General features: G+C 37.2%; 1 protein-coding gene across 10 annotated transcripts in view; it reads left to right on the top strand.

Annotated features, from left to right (window-relative positions):
- Positions 1-25704, top strand: part of WASF1 (WASP family member 1) — an 87883-nt gene extending 62179 nt beyond the window's left edge. For 7 of the 10 annotated variants that reach the window (XM_086876802.1, XM_086876806.1, XM_086876804.1 and 4 more), the window contains 7 exons: positions 7980-8114; positions 17238-17391; positions 18106-18223; positions 19009-19181; positions 21179-21358; positions 22690-23327; positions 24790-25704. In XM_086876802.1, coding sequence (XP_086732928.1) covers positions 7980-8114; positions 17238-17391; positions 18106-18223; positions 19009-19181; positions 21179-21358; positions 22690-23327; positions 24790-24947 — 1556 coding nt within the window. In that variant the 3' untranslated portion in view covers positions 24948-25704. The remainder of the gene's footprint in view (positions 1-7979; positions 8115-17237; positions 17392-18105; positions 18224-19008; positions 19182-21178; positions 21359-22689; positions 23328-24789) is intronic. The other 3 variants (XM_086876808.1, XM_086876809.1, XM_086876810.1) reach the window with 1 other exon arrangement.
- The last annotated feature ends 816 nt before the right edge of the window (positions 25705-26520 follow it).

Raw genomic sequence — 26520 nt, 5'->3', positions numbered from 1 at the left:
TGTCTATTCCCAGTCTTCTCTTACTTCATAAAAGGATCTGTTTTCTGACAGCTTTTCTTAGCACTGTGGCAGAACAGAAACTCTCTGGACAGCAGCAACAGCTGTCTTAGTTTCTGAGCCATTCTTCCTTGTATTTCTTTCTTTCTAACAGTATCTGCTTTGAGGAAATGCTTACCTAATGCTTGCAGCAATATTGCACATACATTCGTTCTCCAGTTCTCTGTACGTTGGTGTATGTCAGGCCATAACATTCCCGCATACATGGAACACAACTGATAGCGTTGTGCAGCTGTGCCATTGTTAGAAGGCAGATAAATACTTCTCTTGTGTGAATGTAGCCTCCTCATTTTGTTCACAGCTATTGACCAATCTTGTTTTTCCTATTATTCAGCTGTTCCGTGGACACAGAATCTCGGTACCGCATAAGAAACCAAACTGATGGGGTTTGTTCTCGGCCCCAGTCTCTGACACCTCCATCTAGGGAGGAGAACATTTATCTTTTTGAGTATGTGCTTTTTATGAATATTTATATTGTAGGCACTTAGACTAGGCCTTTTATTCAATCATAGCAAGATGGCATTCCCAATTTTTTCTTTTACCTCTGCATAACCAAAGAGAATGCTGCATAATTCTGCTAAGCTGGAGTGCCTTATATGCTAGAGAAAACAATTTTCACTTAACCTTTTGTAGCCTTTTCCCTCTTTTCTATCTTTTCTGTGTAGTATATCTACTTTTACCACGTTCTTCTAATTATTTATTTTCCTTGCCCCTTATTTGTTAGCTTTCAGGAGTGAAAGCCTGACTTTGGAGAAAATTATTTCTCTCCCTTATTTTTTTTTTCTGAGACATGCCTAATTTTTCTCTCTTGTTTTTTGCTTACCGTGCTTTCTCCAAAAACATTCTGTTTGTGAAAGACACTTTCTCTTATCTTGTGAGAAACACTTTTTCAGCTCAGGAAAACCTTCATTTTGTCATGGCTTAAGGTGTTAACATTCAATGAATGGGAAGTATTTCTCCAGAAATACTTGGCCACAAGGTGTTGGGACTGCAACTAATTTTTAGAACCAGGCCTCTTGACCTCAAAGACCAGCCTCTCTCTTCACCTTGTGTGGACAACATCTTCAGCATATGTAAGGTTCCTGCCTGCTGCATGACTGGAAGTAAGTCTCTGCAGATCTGCAGCTAGAGCTTCAGTCTGTATTCCAGAAACAGCAGAAGCCCTGTGTTGCATCTTGCCCTGCCCATCCTTCTTCTCAGTGTGTTCAGGAGGACATTCATTGTGAAATTTCATTAGTCACATCTCTTAATTCATTATTACTACAATTGCCAGGGAACACAGGAGAAAGTGTTCTCGTGCACAGGGAGGTAAGGAAACTGATGGACTTGAAAACTAAAGGCTAACTCAGCTTGAGAGCACCCCACCATCTCAAAATCTTCCATCTGATTTCTTGATGTTGTCTTTGCAGCAGTGGCAATGTGATGCTGTTTTGTGTGGTTGAATGGTAATGAGAGGATGAGCAAGGTGTCAGTAAAGTTTTGTTGGAAGCAAGAAAATGTGTTAGCAGGAAAAAGTCCCACCTGTCATTAATTCCTTGCCTACATAAAGCAGTGAATTCAGGTTATGTTAGAAATGACAGGAAGAGAAAGACTTCCCTGTGAAATGATCATTAGCACTGCTACTTTCCACATAAGTTCAGCTCTCAGCAGTCTCTTTCACAGATTTCTGAATACATAATGGTAATCTCTGCTAGTTTACGTGATAATGTCCTCAGTGGGTGGTAACAAATGATATCTCAGACTTCCACACCTGAAGATTTTTGGAAGGCTGACTTTTTCTTTTTGGATGTCAACAAAGAAGCATCAGACCTGCTCTTGGTAAGGCCTTTAACAAAGTTTATTTGATACTTTTGATGCCCTGGTCAGGTTGTCCGATAAACATCTGGTTCAATTTTCCTGGCTAAAGGAATCAAGTTGTCTCCTCAGTACTCTGATACTCTTACTCTAATCCTTGTGGACTGCCCTCACACTTCCATAATGAAGGTTTCTAATTAGCATCAGTGTTATGTATTTAGTATGTAATTTTTCAGAGCTTGTTCAGCCATAACCAATGAGGTTCCCAAGGATCTACCAAGCTTCTTATCTCCAAATTCAGACTCCTAGCTTTTAGTCTGTTTCCTAATCACTGAGCTATGAGACTGAAATGATCCTGATGAGGAATAAGCCCAGACTTTCAAACTCAGATATATCTCATTTTTTTCTAAAAAGTAAATTATGTAGTGAAGATCTGAAGCTGAATCAACAGACTATGGGTATGTTAAATTATATGTCAGAAATAATGGAGGAGGAAAAATGTATTGATAGACTTAGAATATCTTTCCTGTTTTGCTTTATAAAGGAACCTTGATTATATATCGTGAGTGGCTTATGTGGTAACTAATTATCCTGAGAGAATATTTTCCAATAAATACACTATATTGTGTAGAAAGGAACTATTCATCAGTGAATAATGTAATTTTCACTAGTGTAATTATATTGGGAAGGGAGTGGGACATGACAGGTTTTACAGCTACTCTTGTTCTGTACCTTTATTTTTTAGAAAATGTAGTGGACAAAAATATTGTATAGTGTGTGAAAAGGAATGAAATAATAGAAATCAAGGAATGATAGTGCATAGGTGGGCAACAGGCTAAATTCTCAGCTTATTCTTTGAGACATTTTACCAATTTATTCATATTTTTTTTTAAATTGCCGGACTCATCTTTTTAAACTAATAATATTTTGGGGTTTGTGTAATTCAATATATCAACATATTTACTATTTTAATATCAATAGCATTACTATAATTTTAATGACATAACCCTTCATTGTACTTTGTACCTAATGATGTCAGCACATATTTAATGTATTATGTATTTTTACAATTTAGTTCAATGATAAATGTGTTGGGTTAGATTTTAGGTTTGTAAATGTTAAAATATCAAACACACACACACACAAGCAAACACACACACACCACTGAGCTCCTGATGTCTGAAAGATCACTTAAGGCTAAGTTAATTAAGAACAATACTTCTGGCAAGATTGAACTATTGTCTTGTTTTGAATGTCCTGCTTGCTGCATCTTGCACTGGCCTAAATTTTTCCAGTCATCCTCTTGAATTTCAAAAAATGATGCTGGTTTATGAGCACTATATATGGTCAATGTGTTTATCCAGGTAGCTACATCAAATTCAGACCACATTTCACAAAGGCTGCCAGTGCCAGAACTGGTCTGCAGGCTGCTGCCTCAGGTTGGGATGCAGTTAAAGGGTCTGTAACTCTTTTTCTTTAACAATGCAGAAGGATAGTAAAGAAGTGACTTCTTCCACAAGTCCTGGTTCAGGAATCATGTCCCGGTCTTTGTCTGAGAGCCTGTAACTAAATCTGTTGGTAACTGATCTAGTGTTGCAAAATGTTTTATTTAAATGGCCTTTCCTTAGGGTTTGCCAACAGATACAGCATTGAGAATGTTCAGGTGGATTTAAGGACTGGAATTCTGAGAGGACTGCTAGTGTGTGCCCTTATCTTTGGTGTGGTTCTAAGAATTTGAACAACACAATAATAAAGTCTTTGAAGTTATCTCTTTGTCATGCTTTATTTAATTAGCCTGAAATACTGTCCAGAACCCGATGTGGCACCTGTGGTTGACTTCAATTCATCTGATACGTACCCAGTCCCTCAGAACAAGACAAAAACCCCCCATTTCTTTTTCCTTAGCATGCCTTCATTTGAGTATGTTTTATAATTAGCAATTATTCATATATGGATAGAAGCCTGGGTGGCTGGACAGCATATATGCATTTATTAACATAAATGGTTAAGACATTATGGGGGGAAATTAGGAGATAAAACAACCTAGAAGGAACATTTGGTGAAAGCAAAGCACTGTAAAACTGATCAGTATTTTTTTGACATTTTATAAACCATTGTACACCTATTGCCATGGTAATGAATGGAAATAGAGTGGATTATACATGTTTTGGTGGTTTTAATTTAAAAAAAATGAGGAAGGCAGTAAGCAATATAATTTTTACTCTATTTTCAGTTAGTAGCTACTAGCTACTGTTCTCTTTTCAGCTCATAGGTCTGTTTTAAAAGCCAGAAAAATAATTGTTCAAAAATCCATCAAAGTGCGTACATGTTGTTGAGGGGAGAAAGGACAGAACATTGTTTCCAAGACATTTTGTCTGTCACAAAAAAGGATACTGACTGACACCAGAGAGAGCATTCCTGTATCCCTTTCTTACTGAAGGTTTAATTGTGATCAGAGCCCTTTGATACATAAGGAAAAGTTATGAAAAGAATAATAAGGTGAATAATAAATTCCTTAATTAAAACGAAATAATAATGTATCTTCTTATTCAATTTTTTTTAAGTGTTGTGTTAATAAAAATAAATGCCAAACAGGTTTTGCAAATACAGTAAAATAAGCTTTTCACAGACATTGAATTAATTTAATTGCAGAAGTCTATATTGTCATTTAATTTAGTAGGCAAACAAGACTGCTGATCTTTCTAATCTGGTATTATGTATCCAGCTGAGAGCAGGATCCTAAGGTGTTAATATTTTAATTGTCATAGTGAACTGTCGTTCTCTTCATTGTATTGTGTGAAACAAGAGTAGAGTTTTTCAGCAGGCCCATAAGATTGTAAATTTTAAATAAATTGTAAAAGTGTTAATAATACTTTGGAATATTCATTGTGTATAATGGAATTAATTTTGCATTCTTACTCTTCTGACATATTACCTATAAATTGCATATCACCTATAAATGACATAAATTACGTGGAATAAGATCAGCTTTGTTTACTAACATGCTTTTTTCTTACACTTTCGTTTCCTTCTTTGAGTTTGTGGCACTTTGTTCAGTATTATCACCTGTAATTGTGTCCTTTGTAATCCATTCAGAACTGAAGATAGATTCCTATAGAATACACAGAGATGGCAACACACATACCAGATTATGTGCATTATGTATGTATTTATACCATATATGCTGTTCTTTGGAATGGCAATTGTACATTTCACAAAAAGCAAACATTTTGCTTTGCTAGAGGAAGCATTTGGTTAAATATACCTCTGGCTAAATAAAGAGACCACCAACACAGAGGTAGGTGGAGACATCATGGTTGGCATACTAATTCAAACATGACAGGTTGTTTTTAATGTATTTCCCATTTGAGGATTAGTGTTCATAAGCATAGGCAAATTATTCCTTGCAGTATGTTTGTGGTTGTATGCAACGTAATGAAAAGATTTCCAAGACAGATTATTTGCAATTGGAGCTCATTAATGAGGTAGATGAATTTTAAGCCTGATGAAATGATACCGATAAAAATTTAGCCTCAAATACACCTATAAAAGGGAAGTTTCTGGATTTTAAAACCCTGCCCCTAAATTAATTTTTTATTCTATACATGATATTTTATATTTGATTTTAATTTTAGTTTGTATGTTTCTGAATGTTAAGTGAGTTATCTAATTAAAATTAATATTTCTGAACATATTATCTGAAATGCATTGCCTTTTTAATATCTGTGTATTAAAACTTCAATAATCTTGTTCTTAGTGGATCACAGTTTTAAGAAATTTCACTTGCTTCAGGTACAGGTTAAAGAACATAAGCTTTCAGAGTTTCAAGACATATGTTAGAAAGTCTAATGTTAGGCGAGTTGACAGCTGAAAAGACTTTTACTAACTTTCCATCCATATTTTTCTGTGGACTTTTGCTACAAGACAAATGAGTTTGCAGAATGGAAGTGCCTTTTATCTGCTTCTCACTGTGGCTATTAGCAGTTGTTGCAAGAATGAGAGGAGGATAGCATGTAGGATATTCCTACTAACCTCCCTGCTTCCAGCACTTTTCAGCCTGGAAGCCTCTCCTGCCTCTCTGAGGTTTGTCTGTATTTCCTAATGCTCAGTGTGTTTCTTTTTCATGACTTTGTATCATTGGCAAACTTTTAATCTTGTTTTTTTTCCCAAGTAATTTGCACGTATCTTAAATAACACAGATCCCAGCATAGAAACTTAGTAAAACTCACCTGTCTCAACTGTGAAGACTCGTGATTTACTCCCATGTCCTCTTTTGAGGAATTATTTATCTGTGCCATTTCATTTGTATGCCCCATCTGTTAAGTTTTCCCCAAACCATTTGATTAATGACTTTCTAAGCTCTCTTGGAAATCTCAGTAGATCATAGCTCTCTATCTATGTGCTTCTAAACCATTCAGAGATTTCCCTTTCCAAAAGCTGTCCTGCCTCTTCTGTCATGAGTCATCCAGATGTCTGCTGATTCAGTTCTTCATAATGATCTATACTAATTTCTATGGATGTCAGGCTTGTGGGTCTCTAACTTTCAAGCTCTCAAGATGTTCCTTGAAAAAAAAGCCTGAACCTTGCTTTTGTGTGTTTCAGTGCGTATAAGGGGATTTACAATTGTTCCTAGTATTTGCTGATCAATTGTTCATTTAGTTTTGCAATTTTTAAGTAGGCCCTTCAGTTTCTTTAAGCCTCCCACAATGAGTTCTGGCATCAGGGTCTCTCCAGTTCTCTTCAGTGGACATCAGTGAGAAGTGTAAAATTTGCTTGTCCACAGGGGTCTTGTCTTCTCTGTATTCCTTTATATTTTCATTGCCAGTCAGCTCTGCAGACTCCCTGGCAGGTTTTCTTATTCCTCATGTCTTTGAAGGAATATTTATTGTTAGTTTGCTAGTTGTTTCTCTTCTATTTTCTTCTTCTGTACATTTCTTCTGATATCCTCTTTTATATTCCATTATTTATAGTCATGTTGGTTTTCTATTGCTGTTCCCTAAGTCTTAACAAATGGTATGTGCTGGCCTTGTGCTTACTCCACAGCATCTCTAAGTAGTTTCCGCAGTACCTGTAGGGATTTAATTTTTGTTCTTTTGATGTGTTTATATAAAAATGTCCTTGTTTTTATGTATACTTCCAGATGTATTGCTCACCAAAGGCAGAATTTCCACAGCTATCCTTTCCTTTTTTAACCGTCAGAACTTCAGTGCAAAGCAGGTAGTTAGAAATTTGTGAGATTTATAATTCCAAAACCAACATAAGTGCAAAAACAGTACATGAATTGCTTATGCACAGTATCATAGACGGTTTTGAAAGCTATCACATTTTATTTCAGAAGTGGGGCTACACATTCTGCTGTGTAATCTGGTGGGGTTTTTCCAGTGACATTGGCAAGCTACTCAAATGGAGTCTTGAGAGCATTAGAAGCAGTATGTGGAGTACTCTGTAGAAGAGAAGTTCTTTACTGATCCTTTTCTCATAATATTTGAATCTCCTGCTCTTTTGTGCTAAAATGATGTGAACAAAGGAGGGTTTTTTTTTTTTGTTGTTGTTTGGGGTTTTTTTTTCTTCAGTGTAAATGAGTTAATTACTAGAATTTTGATCCTTCAAAGTAGGATTTATTATTTTACTGTGTATTTTTGAATTGGCTGGTTCTAATTTACCTGGTTGTGAATATCTGATCTTTTTTTTTTTGTCAAGTTCTCCATTTCATGCTGTCCTATACAGCAGGAGTGGAAGCTATGCTTAATTTTGAGAGCAGTGTTGAGGTAAATTTAAATATTAGTTATCGCTCAGACAGGAGCAGTTTCAGATGCTGGAAGTTGTCCTCTTAGAAATACCCACTAAACTGTGCAGTCTACTTCCATGCATATCAGCATAGTTAAGTCATTTTGTAGCAGCTGAATATCTGTCCTGTAATGTTTTAAATAATTTCATTTCTGATAGATAAGTTGTGTATTAAGTATTTAACTTCTATTTTCTTTTTTAAAGGACTCTTAATGGACTCAGTAAGAACAGGTTGTTACAAGTGATACCCATGCATCTTAGAATTACTTAATCAAAACAGTAAGAAATCATTTGCCTGTCTTGTGGTATGCTTGAATTTTATTTTTTTCCCCATGTTTCAGGTAAATATGCTGAAGATATATTTGGTGAACTTTTCAATGAAGCACACAGTTTCTCATTTAGAGTCAACTCCTTACAAGAACGTGTAGATCGCTTATCTGTCAGTGTTACACAACTCGACCCAAAGGAAGAGGAATGTAAGTTACCTCCTGCAAGGAGGATTTCTTATTTTCTCACTCAGACAGCTCTGATAGGTAAAATGGTAATAATAGTTTAATAGTTTAAATCACATTTGCAAGAACACAGAACAAAGCATCGTAAGAAAGGTCCATTTCTATTTCTGCTGCAAGTTTCTTTTATAGCCTTGAGCAATTTTCTGAGCTCAGCATTTTCATGGTTACTGAATGATACTAAGGAATTTACATAAAAATGGCTACAGGAGTATATGTCACTTCAATAGTGTTATGTATTTGGAATATTAATAATATTGTGTAATATTATGTGAATGCCTGGAGATAAGTCTATACACTTTTTTAAACCTTTCTACTAATTCTCATGGAATGTAAACATTTGTTCAATGAGGATTTTTTGCATTTAACTTGTGCCATCTTACTTTCTGTACAATGTTACAGTTATATAGCTTCATTTACTATTGCTGTAAAACCTTCTGAATTCTTTCTAAATAACTTTAAGTATTGTAAATATTGGTTAGCACTGAGAAAACAAATACTCTCAAAAGTCATCAGCTCATGCCTTTAAGATAGAATTTGTGTAGAATTTTAAAGGATGCCTAGGCTTTGTTTGACCACCTAATACATAAAAGCTCTTTTGCCTTCTTTGATAACTGTTGGTTGCAGGTGGAATTGTGAAAAATCTTGTAACCCCAAACAATTTATGGTGTTCTAAACTATGTGGTTAAGACCTAGAAAGCAGAGGAATATCCCATCATGAAAAGTAACTTCAGATTGTTTGTGGGATCCAATTTTAAACTGTAGAAAGCTGTTTCAGTTCCAAATGTCTAGATATAATAATTGTGTATTATTACATTGTGTGATTACAGTTGTGTATGCAGAAAAAATGAAGTGTCAAACCAGGAGAGTGGTCTTCAGGCTGTCTTTGGTTATAGATGTCAAAATTTCTCTAGTAGCAAAATTAAGCAAAGGGAAGTTTTGATTCTGTATTTCGCGTGACATTAATTTTAGAACAGGTTTTGAAAGACAGCTGTTCACAGCTAGTAGCAGATTTTCCACAAAATCATGACTTGCCTAGGGGAATTCTTACATTAACGGGATTTTCCAAGTCTCTTGATAACTGAGCATAAATCACCCCCATAAACCTCTTTTTCCAGTTGTTGTGGTTTAGCCTGGTAGGCAGTTAAGCACCACACATCCACTTGCCCACCCCTGCTCCACAGTGGAAGGAGAGAGACAGTTGGGGGGAAAAAAAAATAGTAAAATTCGTGGGTTGAGATAAAGATATTTTAATAGGACAGAAAAGGAAGGGAAAACATCCATAATAATATTAGAATATACAGAACAAGTGACGCACAATGCAATTGCTCATCACCTGCTGACTGATGCCCAGCCAGTTCCTGAGCAGCAGCCCAGCCCCCAGACACCTTTCCCCCTGGGTTTATATGCTGAGCATGACACCATATGGTATGGAAGGTCTCTTTGGCCAGTTGGGATCAGCTGTCATGCCTGGGTCTCTTCCCAGCTCCTTGTGCCCCCCCATCCTGCTTGCTGGTAGGGTGGAGTTAGAAGCTGAAGAGTCCTTGACCACTGCTCAGCCACAAGTGAGACAGCAGTGTGCTATCAGCATTATTCTCACCCTAAATCCCAAACACAGCACTATACCAGATACTAGGAGCAAAGGAAATCTCCTGCCCAAACCAGGGCATTTTTGCTATGATTGGATAATGATAAAAAACCGTTTCCATGTATGATAATAAATTGTTGGCAGTTGTAATCTTGTACAAACTGTAACACTCCAGAGTGCTAATGGAATTTCCGCATTTACTCTTGACAGCCTAATTTTGGTTTAAATCTGAGGGGGATGTATTTTGATATATCCTATCTAATATGTTAATCAATCTCATTTCCACAGATTGGAGAGACCATATTAAGCCATTGAGTTAAAGCATCCAGGGATCGTACACAATAGCAAGATGGAAAATTGTACTGTCCTATGTAAAAGGCCTTTGACAAGTTTGGCTCTAGGTTTCAGGACCAAAAATTTGTAATGTTTTGATGCTAGAGAATTGCTAGAAGTAGTTTTACATAGTGTGTAGTCCCCAATGCACCATACCAACACATTTTCACAGAATTGTGCATGCTGTAGTGTTTGCTAAACTGTTTAGCTGAAGAAAGGTGCATACACTGCAGTTAAGGAAACGGGGCTGGGAATAGGTCTGCACAGTGAAGTCCAGCATAGTTCAGGGTGACTTGAACCTGATCCTCTGGATTTGTGTCTCACACCATAGAATAGCAGTGACTACTTGTACTTCAGAGGAGCACATGCAGTCCTCAGTGTCAGGAGCTGTTAAGTGACAGTTTTTATTAACCTAAGAATATCCAGTCCCTGAGCTGTACCCAGTGCTTCTTATTCACAAGCATCTGCCTGGAATGAGTCACCAGATGAGGACAGTGGAGATGAGGAGGTATTTGATATTCTATTTCCTTAAAAGTCAGGGATCAGGAAACATTTTTTCTTTCAATATACTGTTTTGGGCTTCACTTGTAAATCCATCACAAATAATTTAGGTTTAGTCCTAGTGTGGAATAGCATAGCTGAAGGATGAAGGTGAGGGAAAGGGAGGAATATCTGAATTTACCATTTTTAACTCTCTGTGCAAGAATTAAGCAACTTTCAGTACTTCTACTCAGCTCACAGCATGAGTAAAATGGGATATACTTGTGAAATGAGTCTCATCTGCTCTTTGCCAGGAGGCAGTAATAGAAGATTTAATGGGTTCCTTTGGGCCTATGCTATTACACAAGAGAAAGAAATTAAGATTCATTTAAAGCTAAGTGGCATGAACAAAACCAGCCCAAGTCAGATTCACTAAACGAGGTGCAGATACTTGACAAGATGTTTCTGGTAGAGTCAGAGTGATAAAGAGCTCTGAATTTGTTTGAACAGTCTGTGTGTTTTCTCATTTTGAATTATTACAGTATCTCCGTGAAAGAATAAAACCAATCTTTAGGAACCTAACTCCTCATACACAATTTTTCTGTCATAGAAAAGTTGCTATGAGCTTGTTTTGGTTTAAATTATTAGATTGTTTTCAAATTCTTGATTTCTCAGTATCATTAATTTAATATTTTAGTAGATTTTTAAAAAATACTTTATTCTTGTCATATACATGTGGGTTTTTCCCCTCAGAAGATACCAAACTTGTATGCAGACAAAAAGAAATCCTCTGCTTTCTTTCAGTAAACTCAACTTTATTTCAATTGTATGGGAAACCAGCCCATATGTATCCAAGAGTAATATTTGAGGTCCTTTTAGGACTGAGAAAACACATTCTTGCTATAAAGAAGGTCGGCATCTGAACTAAGGTCGACAGCTTCACTAGCCCTGCAATATAAGGTGTCCTCATAGGTGAGAAAATAAATACTGAGTATAGTTTCTTTGCAACCATTTTCCATTTCAGTATTTACTTTTTAAGTAAAATGACTGTCCATATATATATGCAGATCGTATAAGTAAAATAATATTTTTCTTAATTGATCAAATTTTTGTTAATTTAATTGTGCCTTTTAAGTGTGAAGTACCACTAAAAGTGAATAATGTCGTAGCTGTAGAAAACTGATGATTTTGAAAAGAATATTAATTTTAACATTTATGTGGTTCTTTTTTGAAATGGTACATGGTACATCTCTCATGTATAATGTCATGAGGTATTGGAAAATAGTTTTGTATCACTCAGATATAAATAACATCAGGGCAGAAGGAAAATTCATAAACTAAAGAGTTTATCAGGCCATTTTGGGATTAATTTACTGGTTCTTTCAATGTGAGCTGCCTAATTCTATTTAAACTTCAAACCAGAGAGGATTTTAATCTCAAAGGCAGCGTATCAAATTCTTGATTTCTATAACATATTTGTTATAACTGTGACAAGCAAATTAAATAAACCTAGTGGCAGAAGTACTGTGGGTGAGCAGCCTGGCAGCTTCAGGAAAGGAATCAAATAGAAGCCTACTGAAACAAAATTCACAACACTGCCTTTGAATACGTGTTCGTTGTTTTTCTAAACATTCTATAAATATTGCCCTGTCATTAGAACAATAGTAGTTCAGAAGTTTGGCTGGAGTAATGCCAAAAACAGATTTGATGTTTTCCTGGGGGAAAAAAAAATAGCAAATTTGGTGGGGAGAAACCCAAAAAGCTTGGCAGGTAATTGTGGTCTGTATATTGCTGGAAATGGGAGACTTGGTCAACTTTAAGGTTTGGATACTCAGCCCATTGTGAGACTTAGAAGGAAAGGGTAGTAAATCCCTGTTTAAGTGGCAGCTCACTGTCTTTAGCCTCTGAAGATTTTGCTGTGTATAAAAAAGTATAAATGAAATCAAAATTAAGAACAGGGAGCACATGAAAATTGGGTCATGATCTCCACATGTACTATATTAAGTGGAGAGTAACATTATTGTCAATTCATTCATTAGAAATTTTATCCTCAAAGGCAAATAAAGACTGTTAAATTACACAGCAGGTCACTTCTTGCACATCTCTGCTTAAAAAAAGTTGGGTTTGAGTGTGTCTCCCTCTCGAAATTCTGAGTGGGTGGGCTGGGCTTCAATTGCTCTCCATGTTCCTTCTCCAATTTTCTTAGGCCCTTGATTAAATTTATGGGTTATTTAGTAAGTAAATCAGTTTTAAATTAGTGTGTCCAAGGCTTAATAGTTCCATGATAAGACCATGATACTGGGTATTTTGTGTATAAAAAGAGGGATTTGGACAAAATACCATTTGCTAAACAATGTGGTGGTTTTATTGCAACTCACCAGCAGATGCTATGCTTGATGCCTGTGGGTAATTCACATCTTAATGGGGCTTGCATGTTTTACGTGTTGCATTTGAAGCAGCTTCTGAGTCCTCCTAAAATGATTGCTCTAATAATTACAACTTCTTTTTGTTTATCCGTAGTAGTTAAGCTACATATGTTCTATATCCAAAGAGTTCTTGAGTTGTTTTGGAATTTTTTAGAAGAATATTTCAGAAAATTTCAATTTCTTGTGTAGGGGACAAGCCCAAGAGTCATGTCTGATCTACAGAAATAATCTCTCCCCTTAGCAACTATCAAATCCACAGTCAGAGTGTTCTGATGGTAGAGAAACCTAATATGTGTGCATTCTGGTCATTGTTTAAATGGATAATCATTAAAAAAATAAAATGAGTAAGGTAGAAATCAGACTTTGAGATTGCAGTGTCTTTAGGAACTGAATCACACAAATCTTTACCTTCAGAGAATTTTCAACAGCACCACTCCCTACCAATTAAGTTCCTTTAATGGGCAATTTACAACTAAGTTATTTGTTCAAGGGTATTGTTCTTTCCTCTGCACTTTTCAAATTGCTGGGTAAGATTTTGAACAGAGAAAGGGAATTGTGGGAAACCAAGTCTCTTGATTTGAATGAAATTTCCCCTAGTCATTTAGTTCTGCAGGGAGTCAGAGCTGTGATATTCAGGAGTTTACGGTCTTGAAACTTGCCAAGATGAAATTCTGCATAAAGTATTAAGAGAGCAGGTTTTTAAGAGGAAAATATATGATTTATGTATTTGCTGTCTTTAGGAGAATGGCATTTTTTGGCCTAGAACCTAATCATAAACTGTGTAGTTGAGTGAGTGTAAAAGAATAAAAGTAAAGCTAATAACTTTTTTTCTTCTGGTGAGGTAAAATGTAGTATTTAATGTATTTGAAAAGTTAAAAGCAGTTACTTTCTATCAGTGCACTGGTGTGCTCTACACCTGACTTTTACTACAAATCGGGGATTGCAATTTAATGAGATACCTGACAAGAGGTAAAACATTATTTAGTAAACACATTACTAAACACAAAGATGTGCTTTTATTAAATTTTTGCTTCACCCCAAAAGAAACACAGTTATTGTATCTCATCACAGTGCAATATAAATACCCTTTCCCCCCCACCAATTTGTTGTTGATTATAAGTAAAAATGGACTGGCATCACTTTTTCAAAACCAAGTGTACAAAAGGTTGACAGTTTAGCTTTCTAAAAGACAATTTTTGCTTATGCAGAAAATATTGTTGTGTGCAGAGGATTAGATTGGCTGATATAATACATCCTTTCATACAATCCAAACAACAGGCACAATAAAGACAAACAGGCATTTGTTTGGATTGTTGAATGAATCTTCAAATTAAATTGTGAATATCTCAACATTTAAGGAAATTATTTAAGACCCCGGTTTTTGTTAATTGCAGTGAACACAAGTGGTAGAGTAGATGGACATTCAGAAAAATATATCCATATCAAATTTAGGATCTTGGGGCTATACAAAAAGTTCTGGTACTAGTTAGGAATTAAGCAACTGGAAGCATAAATTTGCCAGCATCGAGTCAAATGCCTGCAGCTTTTCCAACTCCTCCTTCAGCCGCTCGTCTCTTCTCACACCTGAATTCATACATCCAATTTGTCTGACCTGTCCCCTCTCAGTGCCAGTTTGTCAGTCAGCCAAAGCCGGGTGGCTGTGGCACCAGCCAGGTTTTCACATCTTCCCCCTGCTGAGGCTGTAAACCATGCAGAGCTTTTGTGCCTTGGCCAGCTGGCAAGCTGAACAAGTGGCTTTGTAAGCCAAACACAGCCCAGGATTACTCTGGGTGTGCAACATGGGATTTACCTGATCCCTCTGCGTAGGCGAGTTATATCCATGTCATGGTTCTCTGTATTTTGCAAGCCACATCCTTCCATTTCCTGAGCAATGCTGGCCTAATGTAGTCTGTTGTTTGGAATAATGGTGTGCTTTTCAGGGAATGCCTGATACAGGTTATCAGCATAGGAAATGCTGCTTGAAATTCTATACTTTATCTTCTCCATGAAGCCCTCTGCTGTCTATCTTAGGTTTAGAGAGAAAATTATTATGCTTATTGTTTGGGATAGATTGATTATCCTCTGGTGTGTTATACCCCTGTACATGTGTACAAAATGCAGGGTTTTAAGCAAGAAAAGGGAAGTTATGAATTTGTCTGTGCTTGCTCATTGAAGAGATGGAATGCTAATAAGGAGTTTGTAGAACAGTCTCAATAATATGGTGTCACATATGCTGTGAGCATTTTAATATTAATCCAAAGTAATTTATTTATTTATTAGAATAAATTGATTAAGTTCATTGTCTTCTGAATGTACACAGGTTCAAAGAGAAGTATACTAAGTTGTACTTTTGTTGGAAATGTCTCCAGTATATGACAGGCAGTTAGAAATCTTGCAGGATTGCCAAGCAACTCTGAGCAAGTACATTTGGTGTTATTTGTATAACCAACAACCCAAAGGAAAAGCAGCTGAAGTATAAAAAGATCTAAGACTTAAATTTTTACATGAGGTAAACCTCAGTTATTCTAACTGAACTTTTGCCAGCTAATAACAACCTGTACTGCATGACAGGTACAAAATATATAGGGTTATTTATGACTGCAAAAATACCTACAGAAATTGAGACTCCTAGCTGACATTTAGACATTATAATACTTCTTTCACGCACTTAAAAAGCCTTCTGAGCAGCTAATTAAAGCTATTAAAAAGAATAAAAGACACTGTGATGAATTAGAACCTAAGGGTAAAAAGGAGGAAACTTCTCCAGGAATACACAACCTTGCCAAGTGCAATAACAATCAAAAGCCAAGCTGAAAAGCAAATAAATCCCATCTTTAGCCTCACAAAGGATGTTGCCAATATGCTTAGGTAAGAAGACAGAACATTCCAGGAACTACATGCCTTCTGGAAAAAATTCTGCCTTCTGCCCCTTTGTGATCACACAGAAGAAATCCAGCTTGGTGTGTGTACACATATGTGCATGTACACTTGTATGTGTTACAGGAACCCGAGTAAAAAACAGTTTTCAGCTTAAATAGGTTTTTCTTTAAATTGTTGTCAAAGGCCCAAGTAATAGTGGGGCAGAGGTAGAGTTGTCTTCTCCAGTTGCATAAGGGGGCATTACTACCAACCTGTTTCTATAAAATAAACATAATTATTTATAGATAGAATGTATGTACTGAAAATACTCTTTGCTACTACGTCAGAAAACTGTTTTCAGTATTGTTTGTGATTTTAAAAAAAGAGCACAAACTAATGAAAAGATCTGCTGCTTTATCTAATGGAAGTCTCATGGTGGTTAAAAAGGTAGCTTTGAGGCACACCTGGGCTTCACAGGTGCAGTAACTGAAGACCAGGGAGGGAGAGAAATATGAGACTAAATAGGTATACTGTTTCCAGAATTAAAAGTGCAAAGCTTATCAGTTGTGGTCACTTTTCCATTAATCTTTATCTAAATTTTAATGCAATAGAAAAAACTCTTTTGAAATTGAGAATGATATGTAGGCTTTTCCAGGAGTGGTTAAAAATAGTTGAAATCCCTGTTGTGTTGTGTTGTGTTCATGTAGTATTGTTTTCCTTTGGATCTTGCATAAAGATAATGGATTATTCCTAATGACTGTGCTGAAAAGTCAAGGTGGCTCTGAATTAGACAGAGGAGGCTCATGTTGATTAAACAGATTAAAAAGCATTTGACTATTTTCATATGTTGGAACATGGAATCACCTCCCATTAAAGCCCATTGATCTCAGTAGCACAAGCTTAAGTGATTTGCTGATTTGGCATCTAACTGGGCCCTCAGTGGAACTGCTGCCTACATGGAAGGAATGCAAAGTTTGGCTTGCTGATGCCATAAGGGTAAAATCTATACCTCAAGATAGAGAGCAGTTTTTAGTAGCAAAAGGATTGTGAAATGGGGTTGGTAAATGTCATTAATTACTTCTGAACAATCAACTGATATTTTACAGCTACTGTACGCCATTTGTTGAACTGCTTAGGAGGGACAGAGTTCTGATATCTATTTAGGTGAGAAAAATTTCCTGTGAAGGTAAATAGAGGGTAATGTGCTAGAATATTACAGCCATGTTTTTCACAGTCTGACAATATCTTGCCATGGCGATAGTGCTAGATGAATCTGTACTTGGGTAAGATGCCCAAGATGCAAGCAGTAGTACTTTATATTTTAACCAACATTAGGCAATTCCAGATTAATCCAAGCAAAATTTATCTGGTGGGATTTTATTAAATGGCAATATCCCCTTTCAGTGTCACTGCAGGACATTACAATGAGAAAAGCTTTCCGGAGTTCCACAATTCAAGACCAACAGCTGTTTGACCGCAAAACTCTGCCAATTCCTTTGCAAGAAACTTACGACATCTGTGAACAGCCTCCTCCACTTAACATTCTCACCCCTTACAGGTTAGTAAAACAAAATTAATCAAAAACAATTACTAGCTTATTTTGTGTGATAGAGAGGTTGCCATATATACATGATACAGTGTGAGCACCTTGCTCACACTGAGTAGCACTTGAATATTTAAGGAGCCAGACTAGAAAACTGTGAAGCTGCTGGAGGATTGAAAGCAATGGAAGACATTATAAGCATTAAAACTTTACTCCATTTTACTCAAATCTTAACTCAGTGTAACATGGTAGGAAAAAGTAATTTTTATTTTTTGTATTTATTAAATCATATAATGTACTTGGATGTGAAGTGAAGCAATTAAACAGGTAAGTGTGTAGAAAGAAGGATCTTTAATGGAAATGAATGTTGTTTGCTGTCCCAGAGATTGTTTGAGTCAGTAGCTGAACATGAGCAGCCATACAAATTTGCTCAGTATTTTAAAAGCAAGATTTGAGTTATTGGAGTGAGAGTTCTCTGATTTATGACACTCCTTTTTTTGTCTGGGCTTGTGTTAAAGTTGTCTTTCTAAAATTAGGACCTTGAATGTCAGGAAAGATAGTAAAAAGTGATGGTGCAGGAAGTCAATGATCATCTCTTTGGTGTTCCTCAGTAAAACATTTCAGGGTCTGAGATACTATGTATTTCTTAATATGCCCTTGCTTTGTCTTAATGTTTGGATTCATGTCTTGTCAAATAACTAGTATGCTGTTTGTGTCACTGTGTTTCAGGGATGATGGAAAAGAGGGTTTGAAGTTCTATACCAATCCTTCATATTTCTTCGATCTGTGGAAGGAAAAAATGTTGCAGGACACCGAGGACAAAAGAAAAGAAAAGAGGAAGCAGAAGGTACATGTTAACTTTATATGGCTTCTCTTTGTTTATTCCAAGAAAGGGTTTGCTTGCAGATATGCTACTTTAATAGCAGTTCAGACTTTGACAGAGTCACCTTTATTCAACTAAAGCTACCTGTATTCATTCAGTTCCATCAACTTTAACAATTAATAGTAGTAGTAGTAAAATTATATAGAAGGACTTACAGCTTTCATGCTGTCCTGACATAACAACTTTTGCCAAACTTCTAAGTATTCTAGCAATGACTCAGAAAGGAGGAATACAGTAGGAATAAAGGATTTCACTTGAACACTTATTTGTAAGACAAAATTTTGACAATCTTACAGGTGAAAAAGCTTGAAAGACATTGTAATGTATATGTTTAAACTAGAAAGAAATTAGTATCAATTAGAATAAAACACTTTGCTTATATTTTCTTAAAATTAAATAAGCACTTTTGCAAGAAGTACTGCTACTTTTTTGTTTGACCAATTCTATATGTTTCATACATAGTAGAGAGAGTATATGAGTGTCAGATTGATAATTTGATTTCAGACTTAGAATAAAAAACTACTTAAACAGGTAATTTTTCTCTGTATTACTCAGGTACTTATCCACTAGACTGATGTTTCTGGCTCTTACAAGTCTTCTTGGCCTACGTGTTATGTTTAGCCTGAAAGCAAATTTTTCTTGCATTTGAAATGGGATTTGTTTTCATAATTTTGTGGCTGATGTCTATATGCAAGTAATTAAAAAACACTGTCTCAGCTGTCAGTTTTGTTTGTACAACTCTCTTACAGCAGAAAAATCTAGATCGCCCTCATGAACCAGAGAAAGTGCCAAGGGCACCTCATGACAGACGGAGAGAGTGGCAGAAGTTAGCCCAGGGTCCAGAGCTCGCAGAAGATGATGCTAACCTCTTACACAAGCACATTGAAGTTGCTAATGGCCCAGCTTCACATTTTGAATCAAGGTTTCTTGTTGGTTTTTCTATCCTTTATGAAGCGTATTTGTACTGTGTAGTGAACACGCGTGAAAAATGGCCAGTGATGAGATGCTACTGCGCCACTTGAAATGCACTGGAAATCACTAATTCAGCCTAACCAAAGCTCAGTTTTAAAGTTCTTTGTGGGTCCTTGAAGCAGTAGTTACTATGTTGTTGTTTTTAAGGGTAGCATTTATCCTCATTGTATCCTTGAGGATGTGTTGTCCTGTGCAGCTTGAGGAAGGTGTAGTGTCACTGCTGCAAACTTGCACCCAGGTGTGTCACTACATTCCAGTCCTGACCTACAAAATCCCTATTATTCCAGCCTCTTGATTTTTTCTTAAGCAGACACTGCCAAGACTATATCATGTGTGTAACGTGAACAAACGTCCTCTTGGAACTCAAATGAGAATGCTGAGCTTCTCTTTACTCTTGAACAAACCCATTATTTGATTGACATTTCTGGTTATAGCCTATTACAAAATCCAACCTGTTGAATTCTCATTTCACAGCACGTATTTGCTGGTGGCTAAAAGTAGCATTTCACATGGTAAACACCTGCTGTGCTTATGCTTCTGGTCTTGGTGCAAAATCAAGTCCTTTTTACCAGCCAAGAAATATCTGATAGCAAAGAGGGCTGACAAGTAATGTTAGGACATTTGGGGGTGTATTTTTGGTTTGGGGATTTTGAGTAGTTTGTTTTGTTGATTTTTTTTTTAAATTTAAAAATGTTCATTGTCCTCCCAAAAAGTGGTTAATTTTTTCCTCAATCTTTCTGTGGTCAAAAGTGCACTATAAGAGAGCATTTTATTTAGCTTTGTAAGGCCTTCAAACAAGCTCAGTAGTGATGGTGAGTAATTATGACAACTCTAGGAAAGAGTGTTGCCTGAAAAGTAGAAAAACCTGCTTGTAAAAAATTTAGCTTCATTCAGAATGTGAAAATGCTCTTAGTCCATTTCACTCAGTGGGGCACAAGTTAAGTTATGGTGATTAGCATTTTTCTAGGAACAGTTTTACAGTATCTCTGTAAACTGCTGTGTCAAGTCATTGGCAGAAACATCTGCTTTCCTGCTGTCCTTTTGTTGTGTTGTATGTTGAGTTCTGCTTTAGACATGCTTGTTTTATATCCAGGACCCTGGCCTAAACCTTGATTATCTCATTACTATAATGCCTTTATTAATAATGCTGAAGTGCTTGGGAGCAGTGCATGTGCAGAACATGTTCAGATACAGAACAGCACCATGCTTTCAAACACATGAGGAAGATTTTCACCCCTGAAGAATTTAATAGGCTTAGATACTACAGTGGTGGCAGTATGTAGAAATGTAGAGTCATGTAGCAATGCTCTGCTTGTTGGAAAGTGTTCTACAAACACTTTTGCTCTGAATTTAATAGAGATTTTTTTAAAATAAAAACCTGTAATTGAATAGTTAATTAAAATTTACTAACTGATCAGGTCCTTGAGGTGTGTCAAAAGTTTTCAGTAACAAGCTGAATCATCTTTATTTACTGCTACTACTCAATAATAGCTGTTGATTGAGTCCTATGTCTATTAAAGCAGTGAGTTCTCTGTATATATTTGAATAAAGATCCTTTGACAGAAGTTCAGGTAAATTATTCCATTGTAAATTCTACCATTCTAACATCGATGGATGTTTCATGAATGTTATGAAAGAATAGTTCTGGTTGTATTGCTGTGTTTATTTAACTCAAAATAATGTGACTAATAAACACTAAGGTCACACACATACTGTAGAAACTATCTGATGTACCTGTCAAAATCAAACCCTTGAGCTGCTAGAAGTAATAACAGGGAGAGTGGGATAAATCATTGAAAAGCCACACTGTATAATATGCAGCAGTAGAGGAGAGAAGATTCTTGTATTCAGAAGTCAGACTGAAGTTCAGAACAGTAGTTGAGGGCACTAATACTTACTCCTGCTAAAGGTGCAAAAGTTGGATCATTTCTCCCTGATTTTCTACAGATCTCAAGCATACGTGGACCACATCGATGGATCGTATTCCCTCTCTGCGTTGCCCTACAGCCAGATGTCTGAGCTCCTGAACAGAGCCGAGGAGCGCGTGCTGGTCAGGCCCCACGAGCCGCCGCCGCCGCCTCCCATGCACGGAGCCGCGGAAGCGAAGCCTGTGCCTCCCTGCGTTAGGTACGAGCCAGAAAAGCCACATGCAGATCTATTGGGGCTGGTTTTGTTTTCTACCACCCCACTAATAGTTGTGAGAGTTATTTCTGTACTGCCCAGAAATGCCAGGGGCTATGGCAGCCCACAGTCCCAGCGCTCCCGCAGGAACAGGGCCGCCAGGAGCTGGATGGGAAAGCTGACATCTAAACCCATGGAGTGCTCTGGTGCAGACAGGCCTCAGCTTGACATTGATACTGTGACCATGTTGCCTTCTGAGTTTAATGGCAAGACAAATAACTGTATGGAAAATGTTTCCATTTGGCTGGCGTTTCAGGATGTAGCTTTGGAGCTTTGGAAAGCTGAGCTGTGTTTCAGCCTACATGAAAGGAAGAATATATCACAGTAAAACAGTCAGCTGTCAAAACTATGTATTTGTCACATTTGCTAAATTGCAAGTGCTTCCTTCTCCCAAAGTGTTTTTATTTTCTGTTTCTTTCTACCTTTTCAGAAATGAATACATACATAGAATATTTTCTAGAGGTGAAAATTTCTTTGTCACTCCCCTTTTTTTTTATACCAAAAGTCTTACTTTATGGTCAGGTACATACAACTTAGAATAGAGGACAGTTAATTCAGATGGGGTTATTACATCAGCAAGATGTTAGTCTCTTGAAAATAATGATTTTTACTGCTTGGGAGATCATACACAAAAATGCATAACTGTGTAGATTAATTTACCACAACAGTTTGAAGAAATCCTCCAGTGGCCTTTTAGGAAAATAAGTTTACTGTTCTTTCTTTTTTTCTTCAGTTCACCTATTCATTGTCCTATAATGAGTATCTACCATATAACTGTACCTCTCTGAATGCAGTATTGATGACCTTTGATATTAGTCTCACTCATTTTGTCATCACACCTTAAATATATATTTCAAATTAGCATGTCCTCATGGTTTGCATTGTTTTGTTTTGGTTTTAAAGTTCTGTAAATAAAAAGAGTTAATCAACAGCTAGTTCCCTGACTTGAGAAAAATAATTTTGATTTACTTAGGGACAACAGGGAAGAATTATACTAGTATAGAAAACATTTGATAAAGCTGCAGGTACATTGTATAAGAACACGAATTTGGCTAATAGCTGAATTTGAGCAGAGGTCTTTTGGAAACCTGATGCATGCTCCATACCAAAAATTAGATTTCCTTGTTTATGAGGTGTGGACAAACACCCTGAAGTCATCATAGTATATAATGCTCTTTAATGCCCAGGTTTCAATGTTTAAGTTGCAGAAGTGAATCTATTACTATTTTTTCCACTCTCTAGCTCTAATAACTTTGTTATTTTGTTGGATGTTGCAGTTCTACTCCTGGCTTGGTAGAAAATCGTCCTCAGTCACCAGCAACAGGCAGAACACCGGTGTTTGTGAGCCCCACTCCTCCTCCTCCACCGCCACCACCTCTTCCATCTGCTTTGTCGACTTCATCATTAAGAGCTGCAATGACTTCCACCCCTCCACCCCCAGTCCCACCCCCGCCACCCCCTCCCACAGCTGCTCTGCAGGCCCCAGCTGTGCCACCTCCACCAGCTCCTCTCCAGATAGCTCCTGGAGTTCTTCATCCAGCTCCACCTCCAGTTGCTCCTCCCCTAGCACAACCCTCTCCCCCTGTCACTAGAGCCGCCCAGGTGTGCGAAGCTGTACCTGTTCACCCAGTTCCTCCACAAGCCGAAGTACAGGGACTTCCTCCACCACCCCCACCTCCTCCCCTGCCACCTCCTGGCATTCGACCCTCTTCCCCTGTCACAGTTGCAAACCTTTCTCACCCTCCTCCTGTTCTGCACCCTCCTCCAACAACCGTTGTCCCAGGCCCTCATGCCCCCATAATGCCTCCATCTCCACCAGCCCAAGTGATTCCTGCCCCTGAGCCCAAACGCCATCCTTCAACTCTTCCTGTAATCAGTGATGCTAGAAGCGTTCTGCTGGAAGCAATACGGAAAGGTAACATTGGCTATTAAGCAGCAAAAAGTACAATCTTCAGAAACCTGCTAAATATATGTGACCTTTGAGAGATGGAATATTTCATGTGTGTAAGAAGTTAGAGGAATGCATCTTAAGTCTGTTTCTGTTTTCTATCCTCTGCAGTGTATGCACTGTCTAGTAAAGAGGGTTTTCTTCAATTTGTAATTGCACTTATCAGATGTTTGGTTTGGATGGTAAAGCTGGTTCTCTGTGGAAGTCAGATTAGAGAAAAAAAATACAAAAGCGTGTTTGTAGATGATCTGTGGAGATTATCTTTCCATTTCTGTTTACCTGCAAATGTAGCTATTTCTGATTATCTACAGATTGTGTAGAAGACGAAAACATTGGTTTTCACAGACTATTAGATAAAAGCAAAACAGATCAATTGGCATTGGAATTTTGATCATCTGGGACTGTATTACAACAAGAGATAAGTGATGTTCAGAAATCATTGCTGAAGACTTCAAGCTGTTAAGTGTCTGATCTGGACACAGCGCAGTAGTGGAGCAGCCTTTGCATTGCAAGGTGCCCGTGGCAGAGTGCAAGGGAAGGGCAGAGCTGCAGCTTTCGTGATGATCTCATGAGGAGCTGTGTGCCAGCTGTACCTTTCAGCTTATGGTGCCCATGGCCAGGAAAATCCCCACTGTACTGTGTGTGCTGCTGTTTGACAGTGGGGTATCTTTCAGTAGTTAAGATCTCTCAAATGTTTCAAGTCCTACATTCTTCTACTCTTCCCCTGCAGCACAGCACAGAATCTGTATGGTACTGTAATATCAGCAGATAGGCTATAGCACTAACTCAAAATATTTCTGCATGTCTATATGCACATGAATTGATGACATCATTGAAGTCTAAAGAAGTGTTGACAACAGTTGAGTACAACAGGGGTGTGTGAACACATGTAGAGAATGTCAGCAAAAATGAGAAAATAGAGCCTGCTGGTATAATCTAGGTGATTGCTGAAAATGCTTTTGACCAAGTCATGCCCAAAAAACGAAGGCTTGAGTTAGCACAGCTTTGATCTCCAAGTAATACTTTATCCCAAACCAAATCATTACATGACAAAAAACAGGGTTACAAGAGGTCGTGTCTTGTAAGGATACTCAAATAGCTATAACCTTTCATTAAATTTATGAATAGAGTCTAGAAAACGTTTGGAAATGCAAATAGCAAAACGGCTTAATCACTTACAGTGGTACTAAAAATGTATTTTAATGGGAAATCAGAACCAGGATGTTATACTAGAAGGACTCAAGATCTTGTCTGCCACTGCAATTCTGACATTCCTCTCTTTAGAAGCTTGACAAAAAAAAATCTGCCTGAGCAGGACAGCGTCTTCTGTCTTCATTTTTGCTTGCAAAGCATTTTATGAATCATGAGCTAAATGCATTTACGGCGGTGAAGGAGGAGCGTGACATGTTTGTGATCTGATGTTTTTCAGGTATTCAGCTCCGCAAAGTTGAAGAGCAGCGGGAGCAAGAAGCTAAGCATGAGCGCATTGAGAATGATGTTGCCACTATCCTCTCCCGTCGCATTGCTGTGGAATACAGTGATTCAGAAGATGATTCAGAATTTGATGAAGTAGATTGGCTAGAGTAAAATTATTACATTGCTGTATACACTGCAAAATCGAATGCTAATGTCCATTGTGGTGCTTGTTCTTTGAAAGTTGAATGGTCATTTCTAGTGTTTTTTGTATTCTTTTCTTAACATAATTAATCCATGTTTTTCTACTTTTCAGTTTACAAAGAGCTCCTAGTGCATCTTCAAAACTAAATGTTTTACAGTGGCTTTTCTTACACATCTCTTTTGAAAGAACATACTTTGTTCCAATAGACCACTAAGTATTAAGCGCATGGGCAGCTGTTGGTAGAGTAGCAGTTTCAATTTTTTGGCATATCTTAACTGTGCACTTTGTGAATTTTAAGTTGATGAAGGCAACTGAGATTGACATTCCAAGGGCAGCTGTGTGTACTAATGAGCCTTATTCCACTTCTGATAGTGTTTTAAAATGTTAAACCTAGCTATCAAAATATCACTGCCTCGATCACACCTGTACACTAAAAGTACATATAGTTAGCAGCACTGAACACACTGAAAAGCAAATGGATCTTTGGGGGGGTTTATTATTGGTTTATTGTTGTTTTTAAATAATTATGGCCTTATTTGAATGTTTAGAGATTCCCCTTCCCTTCTTCCCTCCCAGGTACATATTGTGTGGTACTATTTTTGCCTGCATAATAAAAGTTTAAAGTTTTTTTTTTCCTTGTGAAATCTTTTGACTTAAACATGCTGTGTAACTTATGTAACTGTTAAAATAACAGTTTGATTTAATAAATGGTTCATTTTAAATGTTCCTGGGTGTTGCTGTTTCAATGAAGCTTGCTTTTCACTGGTATACCTGGGAGATCCTTGGATTTCAGGTATTTAATCTGTGGTATACAAAGTTACAGTAACAATTCTGTACCTGATCTAATAAGAGACTATCATTAAATGATATCTGTATGCACATCTACTGGGAAAAAAAAAAATCCAGCTGAAATCTTACCACAATCTTAGTTTACAAAAAAAATACAGAATTGGGAACTTGTGGCTAATTTGCTTTAGGTTTTTTTTTTATTTTTTTAAGTACTTTACCATCAGTGTATCTTGAGGAGATGCAGCAGTTAAAATCATGGTTGATGAAAGATGACTTTTTAAGTGCTGTCTAGCAGTGTAGTGCATGTTTTGCACAGCTTTTTTGTTTTTCTTCCCTGGAATAACTCCTTCAATTCTGAGCACATAGTCAAAAGCCTGTTGAGAAGGGAAGCATGAGAGAGCAAGAGCTCTCTTATCCTGTGATCTCATTCCTGGAAGATGTAATCCTGTAATAGAGGGAAGTAAGTCTTGAAAGTCAGAATGAGATTTCTGAAGCTGGAACATTAAATGTTCTATGTGTTACAAACCAGTTTGCAGGGACATGTGGTTGTTAGCCTTCTCTTGGAACTGGGCAAAACTCTCAAGGTGTAGACTGGGGTAGGAATAGTGTGCAGCAACTCTTCCAGCTTCACTCCTCACACCATCTCAGCCTCCACTGTAATTTTGCACATGGCCTGCCATACTCAAGGCTTTTTCAACTGCAACAGTAATGCCTTTGTTAGTTTTCCAGAAGGAAAAATATTGCCACAATTTG

The sequence above is a fragment of the Cyanistes caeruleus genome, chromosome 2 (genome assembly GCF_971803275.1).
Source record: "Cyanistes caeruleus chromosome 2, bCyaCae1.hap1.1, whole genome shotgun sequence".
Lineage (NCBI taxonomy): Eukaryota > Metazoa > Chordata > Aves > Passeriformes > Paridae > Cyanistes > Cyanistes caeruleus.
Note: the sequence above shows the minus strand (reverse complement) of the source record. Positions and strands in the feature narration are given on the sequence as shown.